Source organism: Onychostruthus taczanowskii, unplaced genomic scaffold (assembly GCF_017590055.1).
Source record: "Onychostruthus taczanowskii isolate IOZ18803 unplaced genomic scaffold, ASM1759005v1 scaffold174, whole genome shotgun sequence".
NCBI lineage: Eukaryota > Metazoa > Chordata > Aves > Passeriformes > Passeridae > Onychostruthus > Onychostruthus taczanowskii.
Window position 1 is genome coordinate 654,501 of NW_024498951.1, and position 25,881 is coordinate 680,381.

Sequence of the window (25,881 nt, forward strand, 5' to 3'; positions counted from 1 at the left end):
TCATTTTTCTACAGAGCTCAGAGCTGCGGCCACACCAAAGTCAGGCTAGCTAAATGAGGGACAAATGCAAGGCAGAGGGGCCATTTCAGTGCTGTAGGAAAAGCCCACGCTTCCAGCTCCTTCTTATAAACTTTATAGCCTGGAGATTGATCACAGCTGTGCCTTAAATAATAAGTTACACCAAGCACAACTGCAAGCTTTCTATCTGCTGCGCTCTAACTGTTCTCCAAGCTACAAGGGGAGAAAAGGACCTGAGATTTCTTTGTCCCTTGTGTTTTCTAGGAGAGACAAGCAACAAGGGATGAGCCTGCTTATTTGCCCTTCAAAATAATGAGTTTCCTTAGGCACCCAGTGACACCACAAGCATTTTACTGTCATTGGTGCTCTTGCTGTTGTATGCTGTCCAAACCTTGATATTGTAATCATGCTCATTAATTATCTATGAGCATGAGAATATGTAGTTATGAACAGACTGACCTACTGCAAATTTGTTGATTTCACTGTATTTCCAGTACATATTCTTCTGAAAACAAGCACTCACTAATTTTATTTTTTGTTGTCTGTGCTCTTGTCTTTAATTGTATTTATTAGAGAAGGCTCATTCAAGCTTTACCACCTTTAATTCCTTTAAGAATGCAGTGTCAGTGGCTAAGCTACAGGTGCAGGGCAAGTATTATGGTCTGTGCAGGACAGTTTTCACTCCCTGCTGCTTTAATCCACTTTTTGTGGAGCTCGTGTATGAAGCTGGCTGAGCACTCTGCAAAGCCTGCGGTGCTGGGATGCAACGTCTCTTGGGTTGGTGAGTTCCGTGCTCCACTGCACAAGATATCATCCTGGTTACAATCCAGCCACCCTTCCCCCTTATTGACACGGCTTTCATGTGAACTTTGCTCTCCTCCCACCTGAGCCATGGCTGGAGAAGCTTGCACCAGTACCTGAACCATGGGGTTTTGTAAAACCTGAGGGGTGTGTGCCTGGGGAAGGGAATGAATGAGAATGGGGAGAAGCAGTATTGCTGGACTCTCTTACCCTCCCCAAACAGGAGAGTTTTGTTCCTGTAAGTTATGAACAGTGTTACTGTCTCAGATGGTACTGGATTTCATATTTTCTCTGTGGGCCAGGGGAGCTCCCTACAGATTAGAACTGCAGCATTTTTATGTTCACTGGCTTTGATGTGTTCCATGTTTGTGCAATTATGGCAGCATGCTACTGCAGGTACGGCTATATGTTTCATTCATAAAAGAAAAAAACAAAAAACCAACAAAAAGGTTGATCCACAGCCTGGATGTTCTTCACCTCTTATTCTGCATGACAAACGAATTCCCATATCCATAAGGGTTACTTTGTGCAGGAGTTCAGGGCTGATGGGAGAGGGCTGAATGCAGAGATCTCCCAAGGTTCAGTTGTGGCTGTAAAACACTGCGGCTAGCTGTGAAGTCTGATCTTGCATGTTGCTGCAATGCAAGCTTTTTTCAGTGGGAAATTCACATGTTCACAGTAGATGGTGCAGTGTACAGGCAAGAGCAAACTCACCAATAAGTAAAGAAATGAACTGGTTTGCTGATTGCAGTAGACATTGCCAGGAGGCTTTGATCTCACTGATAAGCAGTGAGATGACCACATACAGGGGTCACCATATGAGCACTGTCCATGAGCACAAGGAAAGGGAGAGGCAGAGGTAGCAATACCTGCAAGAGCATTGCACATCACTGCAACAGTCACATGTAAATGTTTATGGATGCAACAAAAATTCAATCTTTTACAGAGAAATGTTCTGTTGAGATGTGTCAGCCAAGTGGAAAGAGACAAACCCAAGAGTTATTTTATGGCAGAAGAGAGCCATTTGTAACTTGCCAACTCTCCATCTTTATCCATCTTTATCCCTAGCTGTCCTTTCTCAAAGCATCCAGGCATGGTCAATGGGCTGTACACATCTCCTTGCCCATGGGAACACCTATTGGGTCAAATTCAGCTATAAGGGGAAATTCAGAAAGCTAGCTTATGTTGTCATCACGCTTCTAGCACATATACACATCTCGAAACTTAGTGCATTTTTTGTCAGCTGTAGTATTTGTATTTCAAGTATTCAAGCATGCTTTCACAGAAAGTGTATTGATTATGAGCAATCCAAGAAGAACCCACATCTCTGTTGCTCATGAAATGACACTATTTTGTACCTGGTCATGAGTAGTATTGAATGCCATCAGACCTTTTTGTTATGGCTGTGAGGGTTCACTGGGCATGATTAGGCTTACAGTGCATTGCATGGTATTGTTCTATCTGTGAGTCTGTAACAGGAGTAGTGCTTATTGGACATTGCTGGATTTAGAGTGCTGCATTGCCTCTGCATTTCTGTTACTTAGTGTCTATGACCCCAAATCTAAACCCAGCTGCCACCACCCATTTGACATCTCAGGACCAGCTGGAACATAAGGGTGTTTATTTCTCTGTTAAATCTCTATACTCTTCATGTGTCAGAAAGGTTTGCCTTACTCTTAATGTGACAGCACCACAGAGGTGCCTTTATCAGCTCTTGAATGCTCTGAACTCTAAGCAAGTCCTGGAGCCAAAAGACACTGCCATGAAGAGGGCAGCTGTGGTCACAGCAATAATGGGTCTCCTGGAAAACCCGCATACCAAGGACACAAACTGCAATATGCTTACACACCCTTTAATAAAAAAAAAGTGAAAATATTCTAACACAAGTCCTCCATCTAAATTAAAGAACAATTCATACATGAACTGAGCTGCTGAATCTGAAATACTGAAATATTTCCAAATATTTCTCTTACTGATAGCTCTCATGTTGGTTCATCAAGTTTCCAAACATACTGCTAGCCTAATAACTGTTTTCACAGCTCTTAAAAAGCTGGCAATGTGCTTGGTGTTTCCAATAACTTTGTGTTTCATTTTTCTGAGGCGTGAGAAATAGAGGTGTCTGGACAACAAAAAAATACACTACCCATCTTCCAAGTAGGTGGACTTCTCTCGTTGTTTTGAAAGCGGTCAGTCTGTGCCACAGAAGTGGAGGATATTGTTTCAAGATGTGGCAACAAACATCTCTTACTATCACAGATGACAGCACACACAGGAGCTCTACCATAATACACTGCTGCAAAATGCTGCCTTCAAAATTGCATACATGCAGATATTTAGGCAATTCTATCAGGGTACTAAAGCCTGTGCACTGTACTAACACTACTTCCTGTTAAAAAAATCCAACTTAACACTTTACAATAGTATCAGAAGCTTTCTGCTTGGGCTGGCATTTTTACTCATTGTGCTTTCTGCTTTCTTACATACACCTGAGGAAACACTCAGCGAAACTGCTGCTTCTGTAAGACATTTACCTCTTCTGTTTGAAAGTAACTGCATCAAAAAGAGGCAGTGAACGTAAACTTCAAATGAAAAGGATGTCAAGCTTCTCTAATAAAGACAAGTATAATATTTTCTTTGTTATTTTGGGGAAAATCTGCACTCAACAGTGCAATATGCCATGAAGACATCCCATAAGAGAAGCTTTGCAAGATTCCCTGTACTGTAGGAGTCAAGGGTAATTCTTGGTAGCCTGTGGATGCAGGAGACCACTCTGCAAACTTTGAGAAGAAAGGTGAATTGTTTTAAAGTGAAGTGCATAGAGTACATAGCTTATGAGTGCTTTGTGATCAAAGTTTTAATGTATTTCAACACTGTTTTCAAGGTCAAGGCCAGGTTTGAAATCTGGTTCATGTCCCTGCTAAGATTTCAACAGTACTTGCGGAGAAATCTGAGTGTTTATACAGACAAATGCAGAACATGCGCTTCAGCCAGCTTTCCCAGCTCATTTTAAATGCAGGAGATTTTGGAATTAGAGGCACTGTTGTAGGCATTGCATCCTAGAAAATTGCTGCATCTCTGGGTGTACATCCCTCCCAATGGTAAATACTCAGGTGCAATTTCCTTATGAATCAAACCTTAATCGACCACTATTTCTGTGCAATCTAGTTTTTGAATTACTGATGATCAATGAAATCCTGGACTTGGGAACTGGGAGTACAAGACAGCTATAAAAATGAAATGAAATGAAATGAAATGAAATTGAAATGAAATTGAAATGAAATTGAAATGAAATTGAAATGAAATAAAATAAAATAAAATAGTATCTTTTTGATGTTGAGTTTTGCAGGGCACTGAGGAGAGGTTATAGTCCTGGAAGGTCATATATCCTCTGCAACTTTAACCAGAGGATGTGTCTCAGCCCTAGTTGGTTTCTCTGAGCTCCTGTGGATGCAGAAGGAGCTAGCCAAGGAAAAAACCCCAACCCCTAGACCACCAAAATCTCAGCAGCAGTAGTAAATTGACCTGTGCCTGGCCAGTGGTCAAAGACAGCAGGCTCTTTTGCATCCTGGTGCCCCCCTTTCTTGGATCAGCACAGTCAGGGAAGCTGGGAAGCAAATGGCTCCCTACTCAGCAGGCAAAGCTCAATACTCCTCCCGCTGAGGTACTTGTCTCCTACAGTCAGAGAGATAAATCAATCAGAGGCCTAAATGGTGAACTGGCAGGGTAAAAATGGAACAGATGGGCCTGCCGTTTCACAACCTCGTTCAAATAATTCAGGAACAAAACATTTGTTCTTTCTTCTAAGAGTAAATCTCTATATACGTGATATTTTGCCTATGATAGTGGCTTGCAGGAAAGTGGCTACAATTTCTTTTCTGAAAACAGGCCTGGAATTGCTCTTCTATGCCATGCCACAAGCCAGGACAGTATGGCAGTCCAATCCAGCTCAGAGGCATGTGAGATGGGGCACCAGTGCTCCAGGACAGGGTGGTCTCTACTGTGAAGGCCCCAGAACATCCTTTGACAGCTCAGGCTCCCACAAATTACCCTGGCAGTTAAGCTGGCTGTCAGAGGTGCTGATCCTGCCTGCCAGCCAAACAGGGGAGAGGCAAAGCAAAGAAATAAAGAGATTGGAGAGATGGGAACAGAGGGAAAGGAAAGGCAGAAGAAAAAAAAAATAAAAGGAAAATCTCATGGGAAACAGCATCAATCAGTACTATGTTCTCTGGAACGTGCTTAAAAGCTAGTGTTTCTGGAGTGCATATGGCTTTATCCATACCTCTCACCCTCCTTGCTGGGGCCAGGCCAGTGTACCTGAACGCCTTCTGCTTTATAACAGGACTACACATAGTGAGTACAGCACTAAGGTTTTTGATAGGTGAATTGGCTGAAAGTTCTTCTAAAGAATGCTACATTACTTATTTCAAGCTAAGTACTTTGTTTGCTTAGTTAAATTGATCCCTCCTCCCCACAGAGTGAACCAAGCCAAGCTTTCCTGCTGGAAAGACAGAAACCCACACAACTCATTTTGTGCAGAACTCTGGCTAAACAGGCAATGTCAGATGCAGATCACCCTCAATGAAGGCCCATTTTCAGTCCCCATGGTTTACAGGGGCATTACAGTCTATTAATCAATATGCATTCACTTCACCTTTTCTTTGTGTGTGTGCCTGTGCGTGTGTGACAGCAATAGGAAAGAAGTTAAGCTACAATATACTCTGATATTACTCGCTCCTTGCTGTAGGAGGGTAAATACAAAATGCAACTGGAAGGCAAGGTGTGCTTACAAGGCTGGGTATCAGACAGCAAGCAGGCTGCCAGCAATGATCCCTGAGCACCCAGGACCCTTAGAGCTATGTCCCCCAACATAGCATCTATCCATTTTCAATTTTAGTCTATGGAAAAAGTAGCAACCATTCTACAAAATCACAATAGTTTTACACAATATTTTTTAACTCTCTATATACTGAGCTTTTACTTAGAAAACTAATCTATAAATTACTCCTTGTATGTTTCTAGAGAAGTAAAAAATGACCACCTTAAAGCAACTTAAAACAAGGGAAGGTGGGAATTATCAATGCCATATGTCAGAACAAGTTCTTTCTAAGGTTATATCAATACCAGAAGATGTGAAACGGTTCCCTTAAAACTGCTTTTAGAAGAACAAGAAAGGTACTGAATCCAGGAGAACTTGGCAGCTTTTCCTCCTTTTAACAGCTAAATCCCCTCCCTTTTCTTCAGGAGATGACTTCTTTAATGAAGGAAGATATTTCAAAAATCTTAACTGTTCTCATATATCTATGGTTATATTAACAAACTTGTAATCAGATACCAAGTACTTTATTAAAACAGAAAGACCTAGGCAGATAGCTCTTACTCAAACACAAAAAAATGAAACAGAATTACTCTCTCACTCCTCTCAAACATGTCTCAACCTTTTTTCTTTATAGTAACCTCATAGACTTTTAACGCCAACATCAAGGAATTAATTACTTCAACCTCTGCAACACACCAGAGGCTACTCTCCCAACAGCAGCAGATGGCCACCCCATGGCAGATATGTCCGGGGCACTTTTACAGACCAAGTTCTCACTTTCCCAGTTGAAAAACTTTACATCACCCTATCCACAGACTTCAAAGCACTCATCCCTGTTCCAATTCCTCCTGTTTGCTAGTGGGTTTGGAAATCAAGGATTTTCACTTAGAGCAATTCCCTTTGCTCCTGGTATGTCACTAAGTAGTGCAGTGGGATGGACAGCACCAGAGCATGCAAATTAAATACCTGAGATTTACAAATGATGTTACAGCTTCCAAAGTCTCATGACCTTCCATACAAGCTCTGAGCCCTTGCTGCTCTCTAGGCATTGAAGGGAGAGGATATGTGTCCAGCAGTGGACCTGTCATGCTACACAAGCAGCACACTTGGACATAATATCAGCATTTCTCAACATGGATACAGGAAAATGAACTTCAGAGACATTTTCTTATGCTGAGGAAAGTAGAAGTGTGACACAAAGTTTTCCCAAACAAAAACTACAGAAAGGATGAGGATCTTCTCCTGCGATTGCTGCTTCCAGCTTTAAAGAAGGGCATCAAATGTGTAAGTGTTTGAGAGAAACTTAAGGTGGACCAGGTGGGGAAGGAAAAAAAAAAAAAAAAAAAAAAAAAAAAGGAAGAAAAAAACCCTAAAAATATATTTGAATGAAAAAAATCAATGAGGTCAGTGACAGCATCCCCAGGAGTATGAAACATGAAAATAGGAAACTATTCTGCTGCCACCAGAAGAACTCAGAATCATATCTTCCTTCTACATTCACATTCTAAATACCTTTACTTCAAAAAATGCAGAAACTAAGCATTTTTGATGAACATTCTTTTTATGCTGAGGCTAGAAGGATGGAACCATGGCTGCTGTCTGAAAGCTATCAATCACTGCTGACCATTTCCCACTGCACTGTTTGCTGTACCTCAAATGTCTCAGCAAGTTTTGCCATCAGCAGTAACTCTGTGATTTGATGTTAAGAGCCATAGTTTCATTGAAACTATAAAAGTAAAAATAATTTGATATTGAAAATAGTTTTTCTTCTGTTTTCATGGATTATCCCAGAAAAAACAAGCCCAGAATACTTAATCATACTGCTCATGTGCAATGAAGCAATGTAGAAGGAGGACCACTGCTTCTCTTGCACAAAAGAATCTGTTGTTGTCAGTGCTTTCTTTCCACTGGTGGAAACAAACAAGAGTTCAGTGCCTCATTGAATGCTGTTTTACAATGAGACCAGTTAACAGCTGGCATTTTTGTTCGCTTAATTTCTGAAGCTGAGGTCCAGCTGTAAATTTGACTTAGCACTTGGGTGGTGTTTGCTGAAACACAGGAAAGACAAATGGTATCACAAAGGTGAAAACAGAAGCCAGTGGGTGGACATGGACATTACCCCATACCTCCAGACTGCAAATGCTTTCCTTTAGGAATTGCCAAAGATGTATCAGTTTTAGCTGAGGGGGCAAGAAATATAATCTGGAAAGCCAGTGAACAAAATAAGCAAAACATTTAGAAGCAAATTCTCCATGCAACTATGTGCTTTCTAGAGGACAAAAATGTTATGTTGCGAGTAGCCATTTTTAAAAAGCACTATTGTTGCCTCTTCTAAAGAAAGGATGGGTTCCCATCTTCCAAAAAATTCAAAATCCAAAATTCTCAAATTTTGAGAGATCAGCGGGACTTGGTCATGTGCTGGCATTTCACTGTAAGCCTTCTTGCACATGCTGATTTTCAAAATTTCTTCTTGGTAACAACTTCTGCCCTGGGTATTCAGCAAAGTTTACTAAGGCCTCTATTTTAGGGAAAATGTCCCACAAAACATGCCCATCTGCACTGTTTTGGAGAAGCCCAGGCTGATTATTACTTACTTGTGGATGAAGCACTCCTAAGTGCAGTCTGATCCCAGAGCAAGATAGGTTAAAAATTAATTTTGATTTGGTGTGGATTTTCAGTAAGTAAATATCGCTCCTTAGTCAGCATTTTGTTATTTTACCTGGATCCAAGTGAAAATCTTGGATTCTACTTTTCAAGGTCAAGATGTGATTTCCAAATCCTGTTATTAAATTAAAGGAAAATAAAAATCAATTCTCAGGGCCTGTTGAGAAATATACCTACTTTTGCCATTGCAATTAATTTTAGAAGCTTCTTGGAAAAGGTCAAAATCTGTGCAAGCAAGAAGAATTAGCTTTTTCTTTATAATTTTTTTTAAAATCAAAATGTGAAGTGTAGGAACTACTTAAGGTTTACCCCTTTCTGGCCATTCCTGGGCCTGGAAAAATGAAGAGAACTTTCATCTGCCCTTTAAATTTATTTTTTCCCTGAAAAGGTAATAAATTATACTGAAGTGAGGGGAAAGACTTTTATTAAACAAGGCCTCATTTTCATCATACTTAAAGGAATGTATTTACTAGAGACATTTTTCCCTCTCAAGAATAAAATAAAATAAAACCACATTCCTGTCTTAGGAAATGATGGAAGGTCCTCAAAGTGCGTTTTCAAATGATTCTGAATGAAAATAAATAATTCTGATTCTTAACTGAAGGGGGAAAGAAGGAGAAAACTTCTAAAAGGATTCCCCAGGGTGAAGCGTTGAATGCTGTAGGGATACCTGGAATACTTTAGAGAAAAGGCAGTTACCTGGGATGTATCGGGTTTAACTGTGGATACAATAACATTAACTGAGTCAGTGAAGAATTTAAGCAAAACATTTAGAATGAGACTTTCTACACATCCAGCCATACTCTGGGTTCAGAGAGAGTTGCCTGCATACAAGACATCAGTAATTTCTGCTTCATCAAGTGGAGCTTGCATGGGCTTGTTTTGGAAAAGAAAGCTACTTATGAAGTTTATCCCACAAACAAACTGACCACACTCTAATTTCCAGATCCTGTGCTTCCTTTGTTTTTCCTTTCAGCATTCTCACCAGCCAACCAGTAACAGGAAGAGATTTGGTTTGGGACTACTAGAAAAAATTCAAGAAGATCCACCAGAATTCATTTGCCAGACTGTAGATGACAATAAAAATGATCAGTGACTGAGACTTTGAGACAGAGCACACATAGTACTGCTTCTACCAGCAGCATGAAATATATCAAGCAATCAAGAAAAATCATACAACGGGTGCTAAATTTAAAACACACTACAACCACTGCATGATTACATTGTACATAGGTCCTTGGCAAGTTTTCATGCCTCCACTATTTTAACTGGAAAAAGAAAACCTGACTGATTTTCAACAACTCTTTGTGGAAATTTGTCTTCCTGTTAGAAAACAGTGCTAGACCTGTCTAATACAGTAATCAAGCTGTATTTATCAAGAAAATAGAATACAGCTATTTACATTTACACACATAAAATTATTAGTACACTTGTTGTGAATCACTGACTAAAAGTTAAAGTTCTTGTTATTAAATCAGAATGATTTCACAATTAAGCCTTCTAACAAATATATGCAATAACATGAAGACTTTTATTCCCCTTCATCTACTGCCAAGCTGTAAGTACATGGTTACTTAAATAAATTCTAAAATGTCATTAAGATGCACAGGGGAAACAAAAAAATACAACAACAAACCCAAAAAATAATACATAATTCCCAATAAGTGGAAAATGGCAAGGCCTGGAAACCACTGACTCCCTAAACTGCATGTTTTTTCCTGCAAGGAGGCTTTTGTGCAGCAATCAGAAGAACTACTCCTAAGGCTGAGAGAGGGAGAAGAGGGAGAAGAGGGAGAAGTCCAAGTCATCCAAAATCCACTAGGATAGATAAGATGTGCTATAAATAATAATTTTAATCAAGATTTCACTTTTGTCACTCAAATATCCGATGTGTCTAGCAGTGGATCTGTCACGGTCAAATATTTGATGATACAGCTTGAATATTGATGCACACTGCATCTCTGAAAGCATTTGTTACAAACCTTTGCTCTCCATATTATGAAACAGATTTTATCCTTTAAACTTACGAGCTCTCCATTTAGGCTACATCATCAGCAACAATTTCCCAGTTTACTTGACTGTAGGGTTAAATTCACAGTTTATGCACATTTAAAATATACTGATCTAAAAACACTGGGACTGCACATAACTGTGTGCTAGAACAGAAAGTCATTGATGCTCAGACATGTATTGCCTGCACCAACTACAGAGTTTATTGCGCTGTTTTTCTGTCAGGATTAAATCAATACACAAGTGATATTTCTGTGACCTGGGGGTCGGGCAGGGTTGGTGACTCTGAACTGGCCCCCTGTGCAGACCACAGGGTAACACAGTATTTATGGCTTCACATTGCACCACTTCCAGACAAGAATCTGTGAAAATTGCTGCTCTCATCTCAATTCCAGCATGATGTTACTGCCCAGCACAATTCTCTATGGAAAATTTAATAATTACAAGGAAAAACACCTGATTGGATGCTGCTCTTCTCCCCATGAGTCCACTGCTACCTGGTGGAAGGGTATCTCCAAGCTAAGACAACATTCTCAATTTCAGTCATGTCAGGAAAAATACTGCTGCAAAGCTCATCCCCTCCCAACAGCAGCAGGACTCCTAAAGGAGGAGGTAAATAGGTGAAGTTTTCTTCTTACAGTAACTGGGCTCAGAGTTAAACCCTGGCTTCTCCAAAAGATCATCTTATAAGCTGCACTGTGCTAAGAGGGCTGATGCTTCCTTTGGCCCACAGGAATAATGTTCCACGGGTAGGGAAGCTCTGTCAAAGTTTGAGCGATACCATAACCAAGCTCTGTCTAGACATGATCATCTCCATCTCAGTCCAGGACCACAGCCTTGGTAACTGATGAAATGTATTTCATACTGTTTAAGCCTTAAGGCCAACAAAGATAAACCATTCCAGTTAATTACCTGACACTACATGAGGGATATGGAAATGAAGACATGCCTCTGTCAGGACACCATGTGCTGTCAGTCAGGTTGCAGCATTATTTCATAGTCTTTCTATATTCTACTGGTAATCAAGTGCTTTTTTACTGCATGAGAAGAAAAATGGAGTGAAGATGCAGACTGCATGTCAAAACAACCATTCAGAAAAGTTAAAGTTGTCAATAATGTACTTTATTTGCTTCAACAGTGTAGCTACAGCATACGTGAACACTCATGTGCATTAACAGTTTTTTGCTGTTTTCCAACCCTATTTGGAATGTAGATGTGAAAGAAAAGCTACAAAAGTTCAAAAATAAGTCTCATGCAATTAATAACTGCTGCAGAGAGGGCAGGAAAAAAGTCCTTGCTGAGCAGTTCTACCCTTCCAGATGTTTATACTGAACTTCCAGATGTTTTTCTTACATTCAGTTCTTCATTATAATAAGTAAAGACCTGTCTTCAAACACTGTGAGACTCCTTTAAATCAAAATTTATAAAAAACTCAGAGTTTATACAAAAAGAACCTTCACCTTTTTTATCTGTGCCCACATTAGTGTCCCAATATTACAGAGTAAACCACATTCCTGCAAACAAAGTGGATGATTCTATAGGCAGGAAAGTCCTAAGTGTCTTTTTACTTCCCAGGAACATCAAGGGTAAACAATTCTGAACTCATTGTTTGGTCTCCCTACATCCTGGGGGCTAGCTGTGATTTTTGGCTCAACAGGCATGCCTAATTTTGGCCCAACAACATTGAGAACTCACCCAACATAGAAGGCTAATCATCAGGATTAGTAAAATACAAATAAGGAGGGCTGTTGGTATCGTGCTTGTTTGAAATTCAGTTATAAACCCTCAGTATCACAATCTCACAGTCTAAATTCTAAATAGAGAGGAATGCCCAAAGATGCATATGGAGGTATATGGCAAAGTTATCCACACTGTAAAAACGAGAGGTGACAAATTAGGATGAATACTTAATCAGCATTTAGGTAGGAGAAATATAGGCTAACTTTCTAACAAACAGCAACATTCTAAGCCAGTACTTCTCTAGAAATGCAGGTATACACCTAAAATACCTGAAAGACCCTAGCCTTTCATGACTGATTCCAGGCCAAGGAAATCTAGGCCAGGGCTAGTTTATCCAGGCCTGGAATCTGAAATCCTTAATTTTGTGCTTTCACTACTTCTTAAAACAATAGTTAGATATTGTCTTCCTTTTTTGGGCCAAACCTACGACTGGCCTGACAAATGCTTTCAGAGTCTAACTATGATCCCCAGCAGAAAAACAGTTTAGCTTTGTTTTTAAATGCAACATGAGAAAAAGTGGAGAACAGAAGAGAGATGCAAAGTTTCAGCTGATGTATCTGCTCAGTTTCTGCCTATTCCCTGATTGCTCATTTAAAGGGAACACATGGTGGTGGTGAAAGGCAAAGTGTCACTGAGCTGCAAGCCAAACCAGACATGATTTTATGACTATGTGCAGTACACAGATCAGTTCTTCCTTAGTTCCAATGCAAAGGAAAGGCATGGTTTAGAGAGAGAGCTTTATGTTCCTTGTTACTTTTGAAAGATTTCAAAAGCAGCCTTGTTAAAAGAAAAAAGGGCTCAGCTATGAAATCACTTCCTTCTGTTTAAACTATTTTACTCAAGGAAAAAAACAAGAGGGCATGAAAAAAAAAAAAAAAATCTGTTCTCTGCTTTTGACTTTTTCCTAGGATTCAGCATCCCACCCGCTCTGTGGGATGACGCAGTGTGCCAGATCCCGACCGCTCCAGTCAGTGCGTCAAGCAGCCATAGCCCTCCCCACACAATCACCCTCTTGTCGGAGACAGCTGGCACCCTCCCTGCACATGCTGACAGCATCACTGCCTGAGGACTGCACCCCTTTGGGGCAGCTCTTCTCCTCTTGGAGCAAGGCAGCAAGGCATGAGGAGGGCAGGCCGTGTTAGGCAGCTAACAAACAAGAAGCCCTTGTGTTATTCCCTCCCACTCCTGCCACCAAACACAGCGAGAATGCAGACAGGGGAAAAGATGCTCTTCTGCTTGCAGCAGCAGCAACATGGCTTTGCCTGGGAGTACAGCCAGCAGGACAACTCCAGGACACCCGTTTATGGAAGTTTAAAAGTCAAATGAACAGTTCACTGCTGCCCAATTCACAATGGGGTTACTTACGGCTGAGCAGCATTTTAACAAAGATTCTAAAATGAGGAATGGTTGCCTCCCTCTGCCAATGCTCACAGGTTTACCCAGAGCCCCAGTTCTGTTTTCCTTTCAATCCCAGGGCACCCTCCCTCTCCTCCAAAATGAATTGTCTTCTGTGTATAGCAGGCTGACACAAACCAGCTCCCTTCCCCACTCAGCTGTGGGGAAGGAAAGGAGGGAGAGGCATCTTCAGAATAAACTACTCTCCTTCCCAGCTCCACTTCCTGCAAAAAAGTTTGTTTCTGTCTCAAACCAATGTATTGACCAATGTAGTATTACCCTGATCTGCACCATTAAGAAAGGGGTTCTTGTACATGTTTTTGATGTTCACTGATGCAGAAAAAGCCAGATAACATGAGATAAATGATCAGCAAATTGCTCCATGCATACTGACACACTCACCTTTTCTGCTCTTCCCAAATCTCCAGTAGATAAACTCAAAGCACTACCTTTTCAAGAAGGCACTCAGGAAATATGACCCTTGAAATTAAATCTTCTGCTTAAGAAAACTTTAAGCCAGACTTACAAGTAAAGTGCAAACAGTGATAGAGCACCACCACACCTGCCTGATCAACATGCTGACCACACTCTTTGCTTGAGAGATACCTGCTGATATCTGAGATATCTGTTGCCCAGAAGTGCTTTGAAGTGACGCTTAGCTTTTTTTCCTTAGAACCACAAAAAATCCTCCCCTGAAGTGCAAATTCAGCAATATGGGATGATACTCCCCAGCTGATGACAATTAATGAAAATTTATCATGGTGTACGTAGCAGTCTGGTAACACCTTGATGCACAAATATTTAACTCCCCCAATGTGTCTGCAATTACCCCCAAGCCTAACTCTTTACTTCAGTCTCTTCTTTATTTATTTATTTCTTAAATTAAAAGAATTTACACAACAAACCCACAACTGTTTCCCAACTATCTTTATCTTGCAACTGTGCCTCCCAGGTGGTAAGGAGGTAAAAGCACTGCTACTTCTTTACTCTACAGGCCTACGACTGACCTCCGCTAGCTTTCCTCTAGAAACCAAACTGCTTAGGAAAAAAACCAAACTGAACCAAAAACTCAAACCCATTGCAAAATAATACCAAGGTGGGAGCTGCAAAAATGATAAAGAATGTCACAACCTACGAGGGCTTTTGTTGCCTTTGAACAGATTTAATAAAATAATAACTTATTGTTTTCTGTAAATGGTATTTTATGCAGATTAGAAGAGATACTTAAGTACAATGTGTGCAAAACACTGAATGAAGTGCAGGAGTAACAAGAAATAAGATCCTGTTTGAATTTTATAGAAAGCTTCAACATGTGCCACTTGCAGTCCTGAAAAATCTCACCTTTATGAGGAATCAGAGGTATTACTGAACTACATCTGCAGCTAAACTGAATTCACCTCCAGTTTAGCTAATGCCCCTTAACCCCTGGAGTTGTTTCACTCTTTCTAGAATAATACCTGAAATAAATATATTTATTAGGGAAAAGAAAGGGGTCACTTTACATTCTTTGTACACCACTACTGTTGTGGCCACGGTGAGTGGCCTGTATATCTTCCCTCTGACCTCTTCTCATAGGAGACTGATCCTTCCTGCTGCATACACATACCTCTAGAACCATACATGTTTGGGATTAGCTGACATTTGCTATTTATTCAGTGACTGTTTATTGCTACAACTCCACATTGCACTGGTAGAAGTGCCTACTATTTTCCATCCACTTTTTTTAGTAGCTGTTTTTGGGGTCTTTTGCCTTTTTTTTTTTTTTTTATTTTTGTGAAGTCTGAGCCAGTCTTTCACCTCATTGGAAATACTGTATGAACAATAATGTCTTCAGGAAGGAAAACAGAGAACTGTTTCCTAAAAGAGGACTGCAAAACCCAAATTTTCTTGGTATTCTTAACCTCATCTTGCCTTCTGCCATGACAATCATGGAGATTGGAAAGGACCGATTTTTGAAGCACCAGGAGGTCAGGAAAGGTTTCACCAATCACTAGAGTCTCCCTTGGAAATCTCATATAAATGTTTCCCTGAAGACAAGAGCAGGACATGGAGGAATACATCTTATCAATGGTTTAACAGGTTAGTTAACTGCACAATTCATATTCTGGTCAAAATGCAAATCACTAGGTCAAAGTACAACACGTAAATTCTTAACTAAAAAGTGAGTTGACACAGTGACTCACACTGAATCTCTGCCACAATTCTGGCACGTTTGTCAAGTCACAGAATAAAACTATGGGAACCATAATGTCAAGGAGAGAAATGGGAGTAAGTTTTGGGCTTTGTGGACTGCATAACAATTGCATTTATGAACTGTTAGGGCAACCATCTGATGCAACAGGGTAGAGGGATACCTGGAGACCCATGTACTGTAGTGGAGGGCCTAATAGGTGAGAACACATATTGGGACAAGGAGACAACCTGTACCAACCATGCTTGCTGCCTTCAGCTCACTATCATCTGCAGGAACAAAGAACAGAAAAACAGCAAAGAAGATCAAGAGGGAACGGTACTCAGCCTTTAGGCTGTGCTGCATAAGGAAACTGGGAATCCCAGACAAAACCCAAGTAAAACTATTCACAAAATTACAATAACCTCCTGAATCCAAAACGTGTTATGGTATTTCCCTCATGCCAAGCACTGAAGCCTACGCACCTCCCGAGCAGTGTGCTGAAGCACACCCAGTATCTCACATGCTACTTTCCTGTATTAGCAAATGCACCAAACACTATAGGACTGGGTACATGCAGTCCTGCTTAACACACAATCTTTTTGTGAATAGCCTGACTGTAGCTTGTGATTGTTCTCCATATAATGGAATTTCACATAAATACACACAACACCTTTCAGTAGAGAAAAAGGAGACAACAGATATTTCAGTGTAACACCGAGCCTTCCCTGTACTATTTTAAGTTTGAAGCCATTTGGTATCTTCAAAGGCAAAAAGACAAACATTATATAATAGGTTGCTACAAAAGATTTTAAACACGCATTGCTGCAAAAAACCACCACATTACATCTGGATTTTCACTGGTTTCATGTTACAGGGCTAAGCGACCATGTCAATTCCATAAATAAGCTTGATAGTCCCAGTGATCTACTTAGAGCACCCAGTGGTGAACTCTGTGTGCTCTTATTGTCTGCACCTGCTCCAGTGTCTTCCACATTCTGCTGACCCCCAGGAGCTGACCACGCATTACTGAAATCACCTGATAAGAAACAGAGCAGGAAGAACAGGGTGGGCAAAGTAAACACTTACCAAGCACAATGACCACAGTCTTCAGGAGGCTCATCATGGTATCCCGATTCCTGCGGGGTCCAGAACTGTGTCTGGACATTCTCATAGTCCTTTGGCGAACGTACCCAAAGATGTGAGCGTATAGGACCACCATGACCACAAAAGTGACCAGGTTGAAAATAGCCCAGAAGACCAGGTAGGAGTCACTATAGAGCGGTGCCATGTTGGAGCAGTGGGTGATATCACAAATACAGTTCCATCCGACACTCGGTATGGCACCCATGACGATGGCCATAGTCCAGATAACAACAATGACAACGACCACTCGGCGGTTGCTCATCCGAGTGTGCAGCTGCATTCGGAAAACTGTAATGTGCCGCTCAATAGCAATGGCCAACAAATTGGCTACAGAGGCTGTCAGACTGGTATCAATGAGACCCTGACGGAGAAGCCAGGTGCTTACAGTCAGTCTTCTAGTGTTGGGTCCTGTGTTGAACATTAAGTAAAAGTAGGCCAGCCCTGCAAAAAAGTCCGCAGCAGCTAAGTTGGCCATTAAGTAATAAATAGGAAAGTGGAATCGGCGATTCACATAAATAGCCACCATAACCAAGAGGTTGGCCAGCATTATGAAGATGCAGACGGTAATCCCCAGTCCCATTACAAGCTTGCTGACAGTGTTCCATTCAGTGGCTAGATATTTTCCACTTCGGTTATAAAAGAAGGCAATGGTTTCATTGTAGTAGCACTGTGGTTCACTCATGGCTGTAGACTGAAAGAAGAGAGAAAAAAAAAGAGAGAGAAAAAAAACCCAGAATGACATCAGAACTGAAAACATATGATTGTCTTTATGGCTAAGACATACACAAAGAGTGGGGAGGGGGACAGAAAGGAACACACTTCAGAACAAATTTATTGTTTCAGACCAAATGGCATTCCAGAACTCACAAACAATTGCTCTGAGGAATCTAGTAACAGCAACCAGATTAGAAACCACCAGAAATGGCTCCATCTGCTCTCGGAGCCAGCATGATTTCTGATGTAGCTGTAAATTGCATAAAAAACAAGCTTCTGGCCAAGCAGATCTGCTGAGAGATTCAGTTAAAGGCATGCAATTCATAATTAAGAAAAATTAACTCTGCTAGACACGTTATTTATGTTATTAGTGCACAGAACTGTTGTTTGAGTGTAGCGGAAGAATAGTTCATCAAAGAGGAGGAAATGTGCGTTACATTTCCAAGTAGGTTTTAACTCATTCCATTTTCCGTCATGGGTATTCCTTCTTGTCTTGTCTTAAAATGTGGGAAGAACACCCTAAATAAAGATTGTCAGTATGTTCTGAGACCGTGAATTACAAAGGATAACGTATGTCCATAAAAAGTTCATGCTTTTATGAACAATAAAGGAAGCATGACATAGCATTTCTATGAGCACCAGCCACATTTCTAGAAATGGTTTGAAATATACAATGCTTTTAAACGTAACTCATCAGAACTGACTTATTCCAATTTGAAATAGGAGTGAGCCAAGAAATAAGAAAAGCAATATTTGGCTTAACTAGTGTTAAAAGCATCCAACCTTATTTCCTGCATTAACTATTGTCGTGGCTATGCCAGAGAACACATGATTATTTTTTTTTTGCGGAGTACTCCGCTGAGAACAGCTGGGGGGCAACAAACCAGCCCATATTCCACTAGAATGTGGAAGTTTTGGATACAACTGTTGGCTTATAAGAAAATGCCTAATGAGTTTCCTTTTTAAGTTCCATGCAATTACTCAAGGTGCAATTCCCAGAAGGCAAACCTTAAGAAAATAAACCCCTCTGAATAACATCCTGGTTCCTTGTTTAACATGGGTAAACAACAAAGATGTAAAAATAATAATTTAAAAAAAATCAAACCAATAAACACATGTCAAAAAGTCTCTTTCTATATAAGATCTGCCTTTTCCTCTCTGTTTTTATTGCTCTGGAATGCTATCACCTAAACTTGAATTTTTACAAAAGCAGGACCGGTTTTGGCAATGCAGGTAAGCAGCCCAATCAAGGAACAGATCAACAACACTAAAAGGCGGTAATTTCTTCCCATTAAAACATAAAAGTTAACCATAGATTTTGGACAGCTCCAGTTACTCTGCAGGAAGTGCTACAGCTAACCTAACCTTCTTGTGGAAAACAAAACATACAGAATTGGGAAACTAAATTCATGACTTGACTCAAGTGAAAATAGTATCTGATAAAGATCTCCTTAGAATTACCCAAAACTGTTTCTGTTTCTTTTCATGTCTACATTTGTCAATGCAATTAAGCCAGTTCCAATAAAGCAATATACAAAACTTTCCATCTATATCCCAAATGGACTACATGACATTTAAATTTATGTTAAAGAAAAAGGTCTTTTAAGAAAGATTTTACCTCCAGCCTAAACATTGACCAGAAACATTTGCAGTCCCAGGATAATAAAAAAGCTAGAATAAATAGTATTCTAAGCCCAGTGAGCATAATGCTTTTCTTGCTCCTCTAGGATACATCAACCCTTGGGTTTGAAGCCTTTTAGCCTTAATTATTTAAGAAATTTTGAACGTTCTCATGTAGGATCAGTTGCATATAAAAAAAAAAATTATTATAAGGGGTGTTTAACAAAGGGAGACCTAGCTACAAGACATCTGGCTTTAATTCTTTGGTTAAAGACCTTGTGGTAATAACAGGTCAAGTATAAGAACCCTTGAGGGAGAGAGGAAGTCATATGCATGAATTAGTGGCCCTTATAAAAGCTTGCCAACATCTGCATTAAATATGTAATGCACAGGATTTTTAGTCTCTGTAGGAATATCTGGATTCAGGACCTAGTTGATACTTGTGATCTTGAATAAATTCTCTTTGCCTGTGTATTTGTCACTGTTTTTTTCTTTCAGATGTCTGCTGCCCACATGTAATGAATGATTCCTGCTCCTCTGTTGCTCCTATGGAAAGAGGTCTGCTACACCTGAAAAAACATATATTTTTAATTCAGAAATTTAAAATGTGGCTGGTATTATGCTTTTACTTTCTTTTTCCTTCTTTTTTCCTTTTTTTGTTTTGCACATGGGCTTAAAATGTGAATTATTCCCTGATTGTGCAATGCTCTCCCCAACCTTTTAGTTTGAAATCTGAAACACAATATGACAAAAAATATGACTTAATCATGAAATGGCAAGGTGGAATGTACATACAGACATAAGGGTATGTAAAATGCTACAGAGCCAGACTTGTTCAATTTAAAACTTTGACAGCACTTGAGCAATCTCGGAGAAGCTAGCATGAGGCTCACTTGCTACTTCTCTCATTTTGAAGGCAGAAAACCAAAATGCTGTGTTCATGTAAGGAATTTTGGAGAAGTTTTGTTTCTAAGGTATTCTAATCTAAAACCTGGGACCTCCTGTAAAAGTAATCTTTTCATGCCCTGCACACCCCACCCCCCTTCCCAAGGGAAAGAAGAGAAGAAGATGAGACAGTTTGCTGGCAAAAATTCCAGCAGGGGACTTCCAGATGATCACCTTTCTTGGATGCCACTTAAAGGAAGGTTTTGACCTCCCAGGTCACAAACATAAAAATCCCAAGGCATCACATTTAGCTGTGATGCTGATTGGAAAGGCTCAAGCAGGAGAGAACTGCACTCTATCTCTCAGTACTCAAAGTGTTAACATACCACAAAGGCATATGCAAGCAAGCAGACCCCATTCCCCTCTCCTGCCCCTGCAGGAAAAGGGGCAGGGAAGTTTATATTTTAATTTCCTGAAGTTTCACTCAGTGTGTTTCACTGCCTGTGTAAGCCAGATGTGTGGTGCCCGGAGATTTACCTCATCCATCCAGTGTATCTCAACAGAAGTTTAAAACAAACTGAGCTGCAAATTGCCCATGTTAACTAAATCTCTAGGACAAATCTGTGTGGAAGAAGTAAACACTGAGCTGTAAACCAACAAGACAGATAAAGAAAAATTGAATAGAAGCAGGTTAAAAACAAAGTCTCCTCCTGCTGCACGAAGATGACCCAATACACATTTGTCCCAAATCAAAGAAGAAGAAAATCACAAGTACATGGAATTCAATCTCTTAATCCCATGAGCCCAGTGCACACAAACCAGGAAATTTGGCACCAGGACTTAATAAATTAAACTCACTCTTCAGCAATTAGTCATTCCATTCACCTTGGCGCTGGCCTTTTCAGGCACTATTTGCCTGGTTGTCTCCCCTCCTCTGGTTAGACGGGTGCCAGTGGGAGCACTGGGAAGAAGAGCCCATGTAAGATTTCCCATGTTTTGTGCCTGATTCATCTTGCTTCTACGCCACCTCTGCATCACACCCTGAAGAACAGGGTGAGGATTTAGATCCACAGCAGCTTGACCACTGTGTCCCTGGGAGAGCAGCTCATTACTACCTGTCCCTCCTGGGGCAGACACAGCAGTGGAGAACACACTGTCTGCCTGGAGCAGAAGGTGACAGGGGATCTCTGAATCCTGCCAGCTCTGTGGTGAGTGACAGTTCACCCGGTGAGGGCTGCTCACCTGGTAAGGACTGTGTATGGAGAGATGCTTGGGGTGGAAAGCAAACATCAAAAAGTCTTCAAATACCATTGCCTGATCCTGCCTAAACAAAGCGTTAATTAGCACGAGGTGCCTGAGGGGAAGATGATCAGTTTACAAACCCCTCTGCAATCTCAGAGTTTGGAGAGTTCCTTGATCCACGAAACAAAAAAAAAAGGCAAGTCACTGTCTCCCCACCCCCAGTACCCATGGGTGCACCTATTTCTTGTCGAGAAAATCACGGCAGAACATTCTTTGAATATTAAGGTCTGACTTTTACAGCACTTTTCAAACTTGTAAGCCACAAAGAAAGAATCCATATCCAAGAAATCTCTTAAAAATATTTTAACCTAGACTCTCCAAACACACTCTGCTCCTCTCTTTTTTGTGTTTTGCTGAATTAACCTCCACATGCCACTGTTTTCTTACCCAGAACATGGAGGAGAAGAAAATCAATTTATTTTTCTAATATTGTTATGGTAAACTAAGACTACAAAACCATAATAACTCTGTTATATCTATACATTTAGAGCAGCAGTGAATGGAAACCACTACCACTGCTTTCAGCTTGCGTAAATATCTTAATTTTACCAACATACTGGAAGGGGTCAAGCTGAAGAACTTCATGGAACTGCCAACTTCAAAATCCCCAAAGAAGGGTATAAATTAAGAATATATTTAAAATAAGGATAATCAAGTAAGTATAGGTATAATTGAATTAATACATAAATACTTCAACCCACAACTGCTAAACATGGGGTTTAGGAAAGTAAAGTTGTAACAGATGAGGGAAAAAAATCCAATTTGCAAACACAGTTGTCCATTACCTAATGAAAAACACAGATTACTTTTCAAACTGCAGAACATGAAAGAAAAGGTTTAAAATAAAGCAGAAAAGATGTGTTTCCTTCAAAGATAAAAGTAGAAGTAAAAAAAAAAACCAAAAACCATGAAGTCACAAGAGTCCTGATTCATTATAGCCTTATGCACAGACATGTTTTTCATCTGCACAATGGAAGAAGGAAACCCTATTACCAACACAGAATGGCTCCTCCTCTTCAGAATTGCATCTCCCAAAGTAACCATTCCACAGACTTAAAGATAAACCTGTATAATAAGATGGGGTGGTTCTGTCACAGCAGGTTACTTCATTTCACTAGATTCATTTTGGCCTTCACAAAGGTGACAAGACAGGAGGAAATTAATCTCTCTGCAAGGGGATCCCTTTAATGCTATTAAAACATTCTAAAGCATAAAGTTACTTAAGGATCATGTGGCAACAGCTAGGGCATCCAGTAATTTGTAGGATGCTTTTGTAGCAGACTATATTACTACAGAGCCTCAGATCTGACAAATGTCCCAACTACTAGAAAATGAACAGAGAATTTCTCTGTATCCTACAGTTTATACCTGAAAATGCAGCTCAACATTCTAGGCACTCAGTGTATTAAAGAGACCCAGCCACCAGCAACAGTGAGAAAACAGGCAGCTTTACTCTTAGAAGGTATAATTCACAAGTGACACAGATCCCATTGATTAACTATGATTATGATCTCCACGGATTGGCTATAAAACCAGTGAGTTTGTTGACCTTCCAAAATTCTGCAAGTCAAAGGAGATTTAAGAAATTCAAAGCTAGAATTAATTAAAAGAAGAATTGGAAAAGACAGAGTGACCTCATCTATCCACAACTTAGCCAACAATTCACACGCTGTTGTATTGCTGCTCCTTTTCCACAGATCCAACATTTTCAGATGATCTGCGTCCCTCACAAGTACTACATAAATGTTCATAGGGAAGTTTTCCAGTAGAGGAAGAAGTGAAGACTGTTTGAATCAGGGCACAGTCCTACATCATCACACCCTCACTTACATTCCTAGAATGGCTTACATATGTTGATTACTAAGGATTTATTTTTTCTCTGCCACCCCATATCTGTCTTCCCAGCTCAAAGGGACATCCCCATTGTAATGTGGAGATACTGCAAAAAAAAAAAAGTAATTAGCTGTGGTGAAGGTAGAGCACATTGAGCCCAAACTGGGTATTTAAGCCCAAGTGTTCCAAAGTACAGAAAAGGCTTCTGCAAAGCTGTTAAAACTTCTTTTCTTTGGGGTACCTTTCATGACAAGCTGAGCTTCACAAAAACTAGCCAAACACGGGCACAGGCTCAACACTTTGTGGCTTTGTGGGAGACACAGGAACACAATTGTATTCCATCATCTCATTTAGTGACTGAAATATTCTACCTCCTATGCCTTCAGAAAAGGTCTTTGCCATGATGCTGATTGGGCTGCTCCACTTTCTTGCCCAGCTCACTCCCAGCTGCCCAGTTGCAAACGGCTGTGTGTCCTTGAATGCTGCTGTGAGGATGAGGTCTCCAGGACAGACCTTTATCGAACACCCCCACCTTGGGAGGGGTTTTCTGGAGAGAGGTGCAGCACACAGAGTCCTATCTGTGCACTTCCACTTCCAGAGTGGAAGCAGTCAGAGGGGAAAAGGAATCTGCACAATAACATCCCAAATGAGTTTTCATGCATAAATCATTTCATGATTTACAACGTGCATCCTTTAAACCCAGTTAGTAAACCAAGCTGGGAGTTAATTATTGGCTACAGCAGCTCAAAGATAGCAATTTTATGCTGAAAAAAACACTGTGGGCTACACTGGGGCTGCTTCCACCTCCAGGGCACACCTCCCATAGATCCTCACCAAGCAAAAAGTGAGCACTTGGGAGAGTTTAGCCTACAACCAAATTGCATAGCAAATTTAATTTTGAGATGGAAAATAGAGATTTACAGACAGAAATAAGAAGACTATTCTGTATTTACAATACAGTAAAGTACAACAAGCACCTTTGTTTAATGAAATATATGTTAGACAATTTGGGTTTCTTTTGCTTTGATATATTGAGAGATTTGTGAAATATATAAAAAGAATATAGAAAAATCTTTGTCTCAGAGCTTTGGAAACAATGGGTCTCTATAACTAACTTGTTCACACTTTACTGAGCAGTTGCCTTTAAGGCAGTATTGGTCTACTTTAAACAAAACAGATTTGAATTTTGAGCCTCCAGTAATCTCATCTAGTAAAACAATTTTTTTAAAAAGTGTACTGGTATTTTAGTTTCTGCTATGATGTCTGTAACTGGATGTGATGTGATACTTCTAATCACAAATAGTTTTTTCCAGCCTCACCATTTCCTTTTGTTTTGTTTGCTCTATTTACCACCACAAGAGGTCTGTTTTGGTAACAAGGCTAATTTGTTTATTCAGCTCAAGTGGGACAAAAAAATCCACACACTTGTTGATTGCAGAAACTTGGGCACCAAATCCAAAATGCAAATTGTGTTGTGCTTCACTGGGGAAAGGGGTGACAACAGCTGTGCCAGCTCAAAGCAGCCTGTTCTCAAGCATATTATGAGAAGGATAACCATTCTGTGGCAATGATAGCTTAAATCTCTTCCATTCCAATTCAAACAAAATGAGGAGAAATAGAGATGTATTCAATGGCACAGAATGGGAGAAGTGGTTCTTGGCTCTGGCCATGAAAGGCCATCCTAATGGAAACTGCTCTGGATTTCTCTTTGGAACAGCTGCAAGGCAGTTATTTAAACGTACTCATTTGCTTTGAGTATTTGGCTAGTAGGATCCACTCCTGGCAAAAGCAGAGAGAATGATGAATTTTTTTTTGTTGCTTTCTTGTTAAAGCATTTCTGAGGCACTGTTGGAAGTCCCTGGTTCATTAAGTAACTTGAGCTCAAATCATTACTTCTTCAAAGCTTTTACTGCAGAATTCATCTCATGCCATTCATAAAGAGAGAAAATACTAATTACTTCAGAGAATACTTTCATCAGTATGGGTCACCACTTGTGATGTTTCTTTTTTTTGCAAACAGCAAAGCCCTCTGGGATGCTAAACGCTTCTTACAGAATTACTTAACTTTGTTTAATGCATCATCAGACTAGCCAGGTTTCTGTGGAATCACTTTACTTATCCATATTTGAGATATGAAGTCATAACATGTATACAAAACATCTCCAAATTAAAAATCATAAATTTCTGTTACATTTTGTTTCTCTCTCTTTAAGACCAGAATAGCTTATCTAATCAGAAGTCACTAGATTGTGATTTATTGTGATTAATTTGAGATCTTTTATGCCTTACAATGAAATCCTGTGGCAAAAAGCTCAAAGCATATTTGGGAAATTTCTTGTTTCATTGACTTCTTTGACATTTTGTGAATGCTATCCCCTAGCTATTTTCTGTTCCAGATCACAGCTACGGACAGGTAGACTACCTTAAAACTTTACTCATCCTTCATCTTTACACATGACCAGGATGCCTCTGCTCTTACTCACCACTTCTTGTGTCTGGTAACAGGACACTGGGTGAGGAAAAGAAGAGGGGAGATGTGAATAAATTAGTGTGGTGGGAGGGTATGAAGAAACACTACTGTGGCAAATGCATTGCTTCAACAGAGGGTTGTAGAGCAGCACCAGAAGCAGGCCCCGTGTTGACACACTAGCCATAAGAATATTTAAGACAGTATTAGCAATTTCACATCTGGTACCCAAAGTGACTTTCAAAAACTTTTGCAAAATGTGAGCCTTTTGTTACCTGACTCAGAGGACAAATCTTGGGA

General features: G+C 40.1%; 1 protein-coding gene across 2 annotated transcripts in view; it reads right to left on the bottom strand.

Annotated features, from left to right (window-relative positions):
- Window positions 1-25,881, bottom strand: part of LPAR1 (lysophosphatidic acid receptor 1) — a 68,706-nt gene that overhangs the window by 15,335 nt on the left and 27,490 nt on the right. For both annotated transcript variants that reach the window (XM_041400198.1, XM_041400199.1), the window contains exon 3: window positions 16,704-17,451. In XM_041400198.1, coding sequence (XP_041256132.1) covers window positions 16,704-17,451 — 748 coding nt within the window. The remainder of the gene's footprint in view (window positions 1-16,703; window positions 17,452-25,881) is intronic.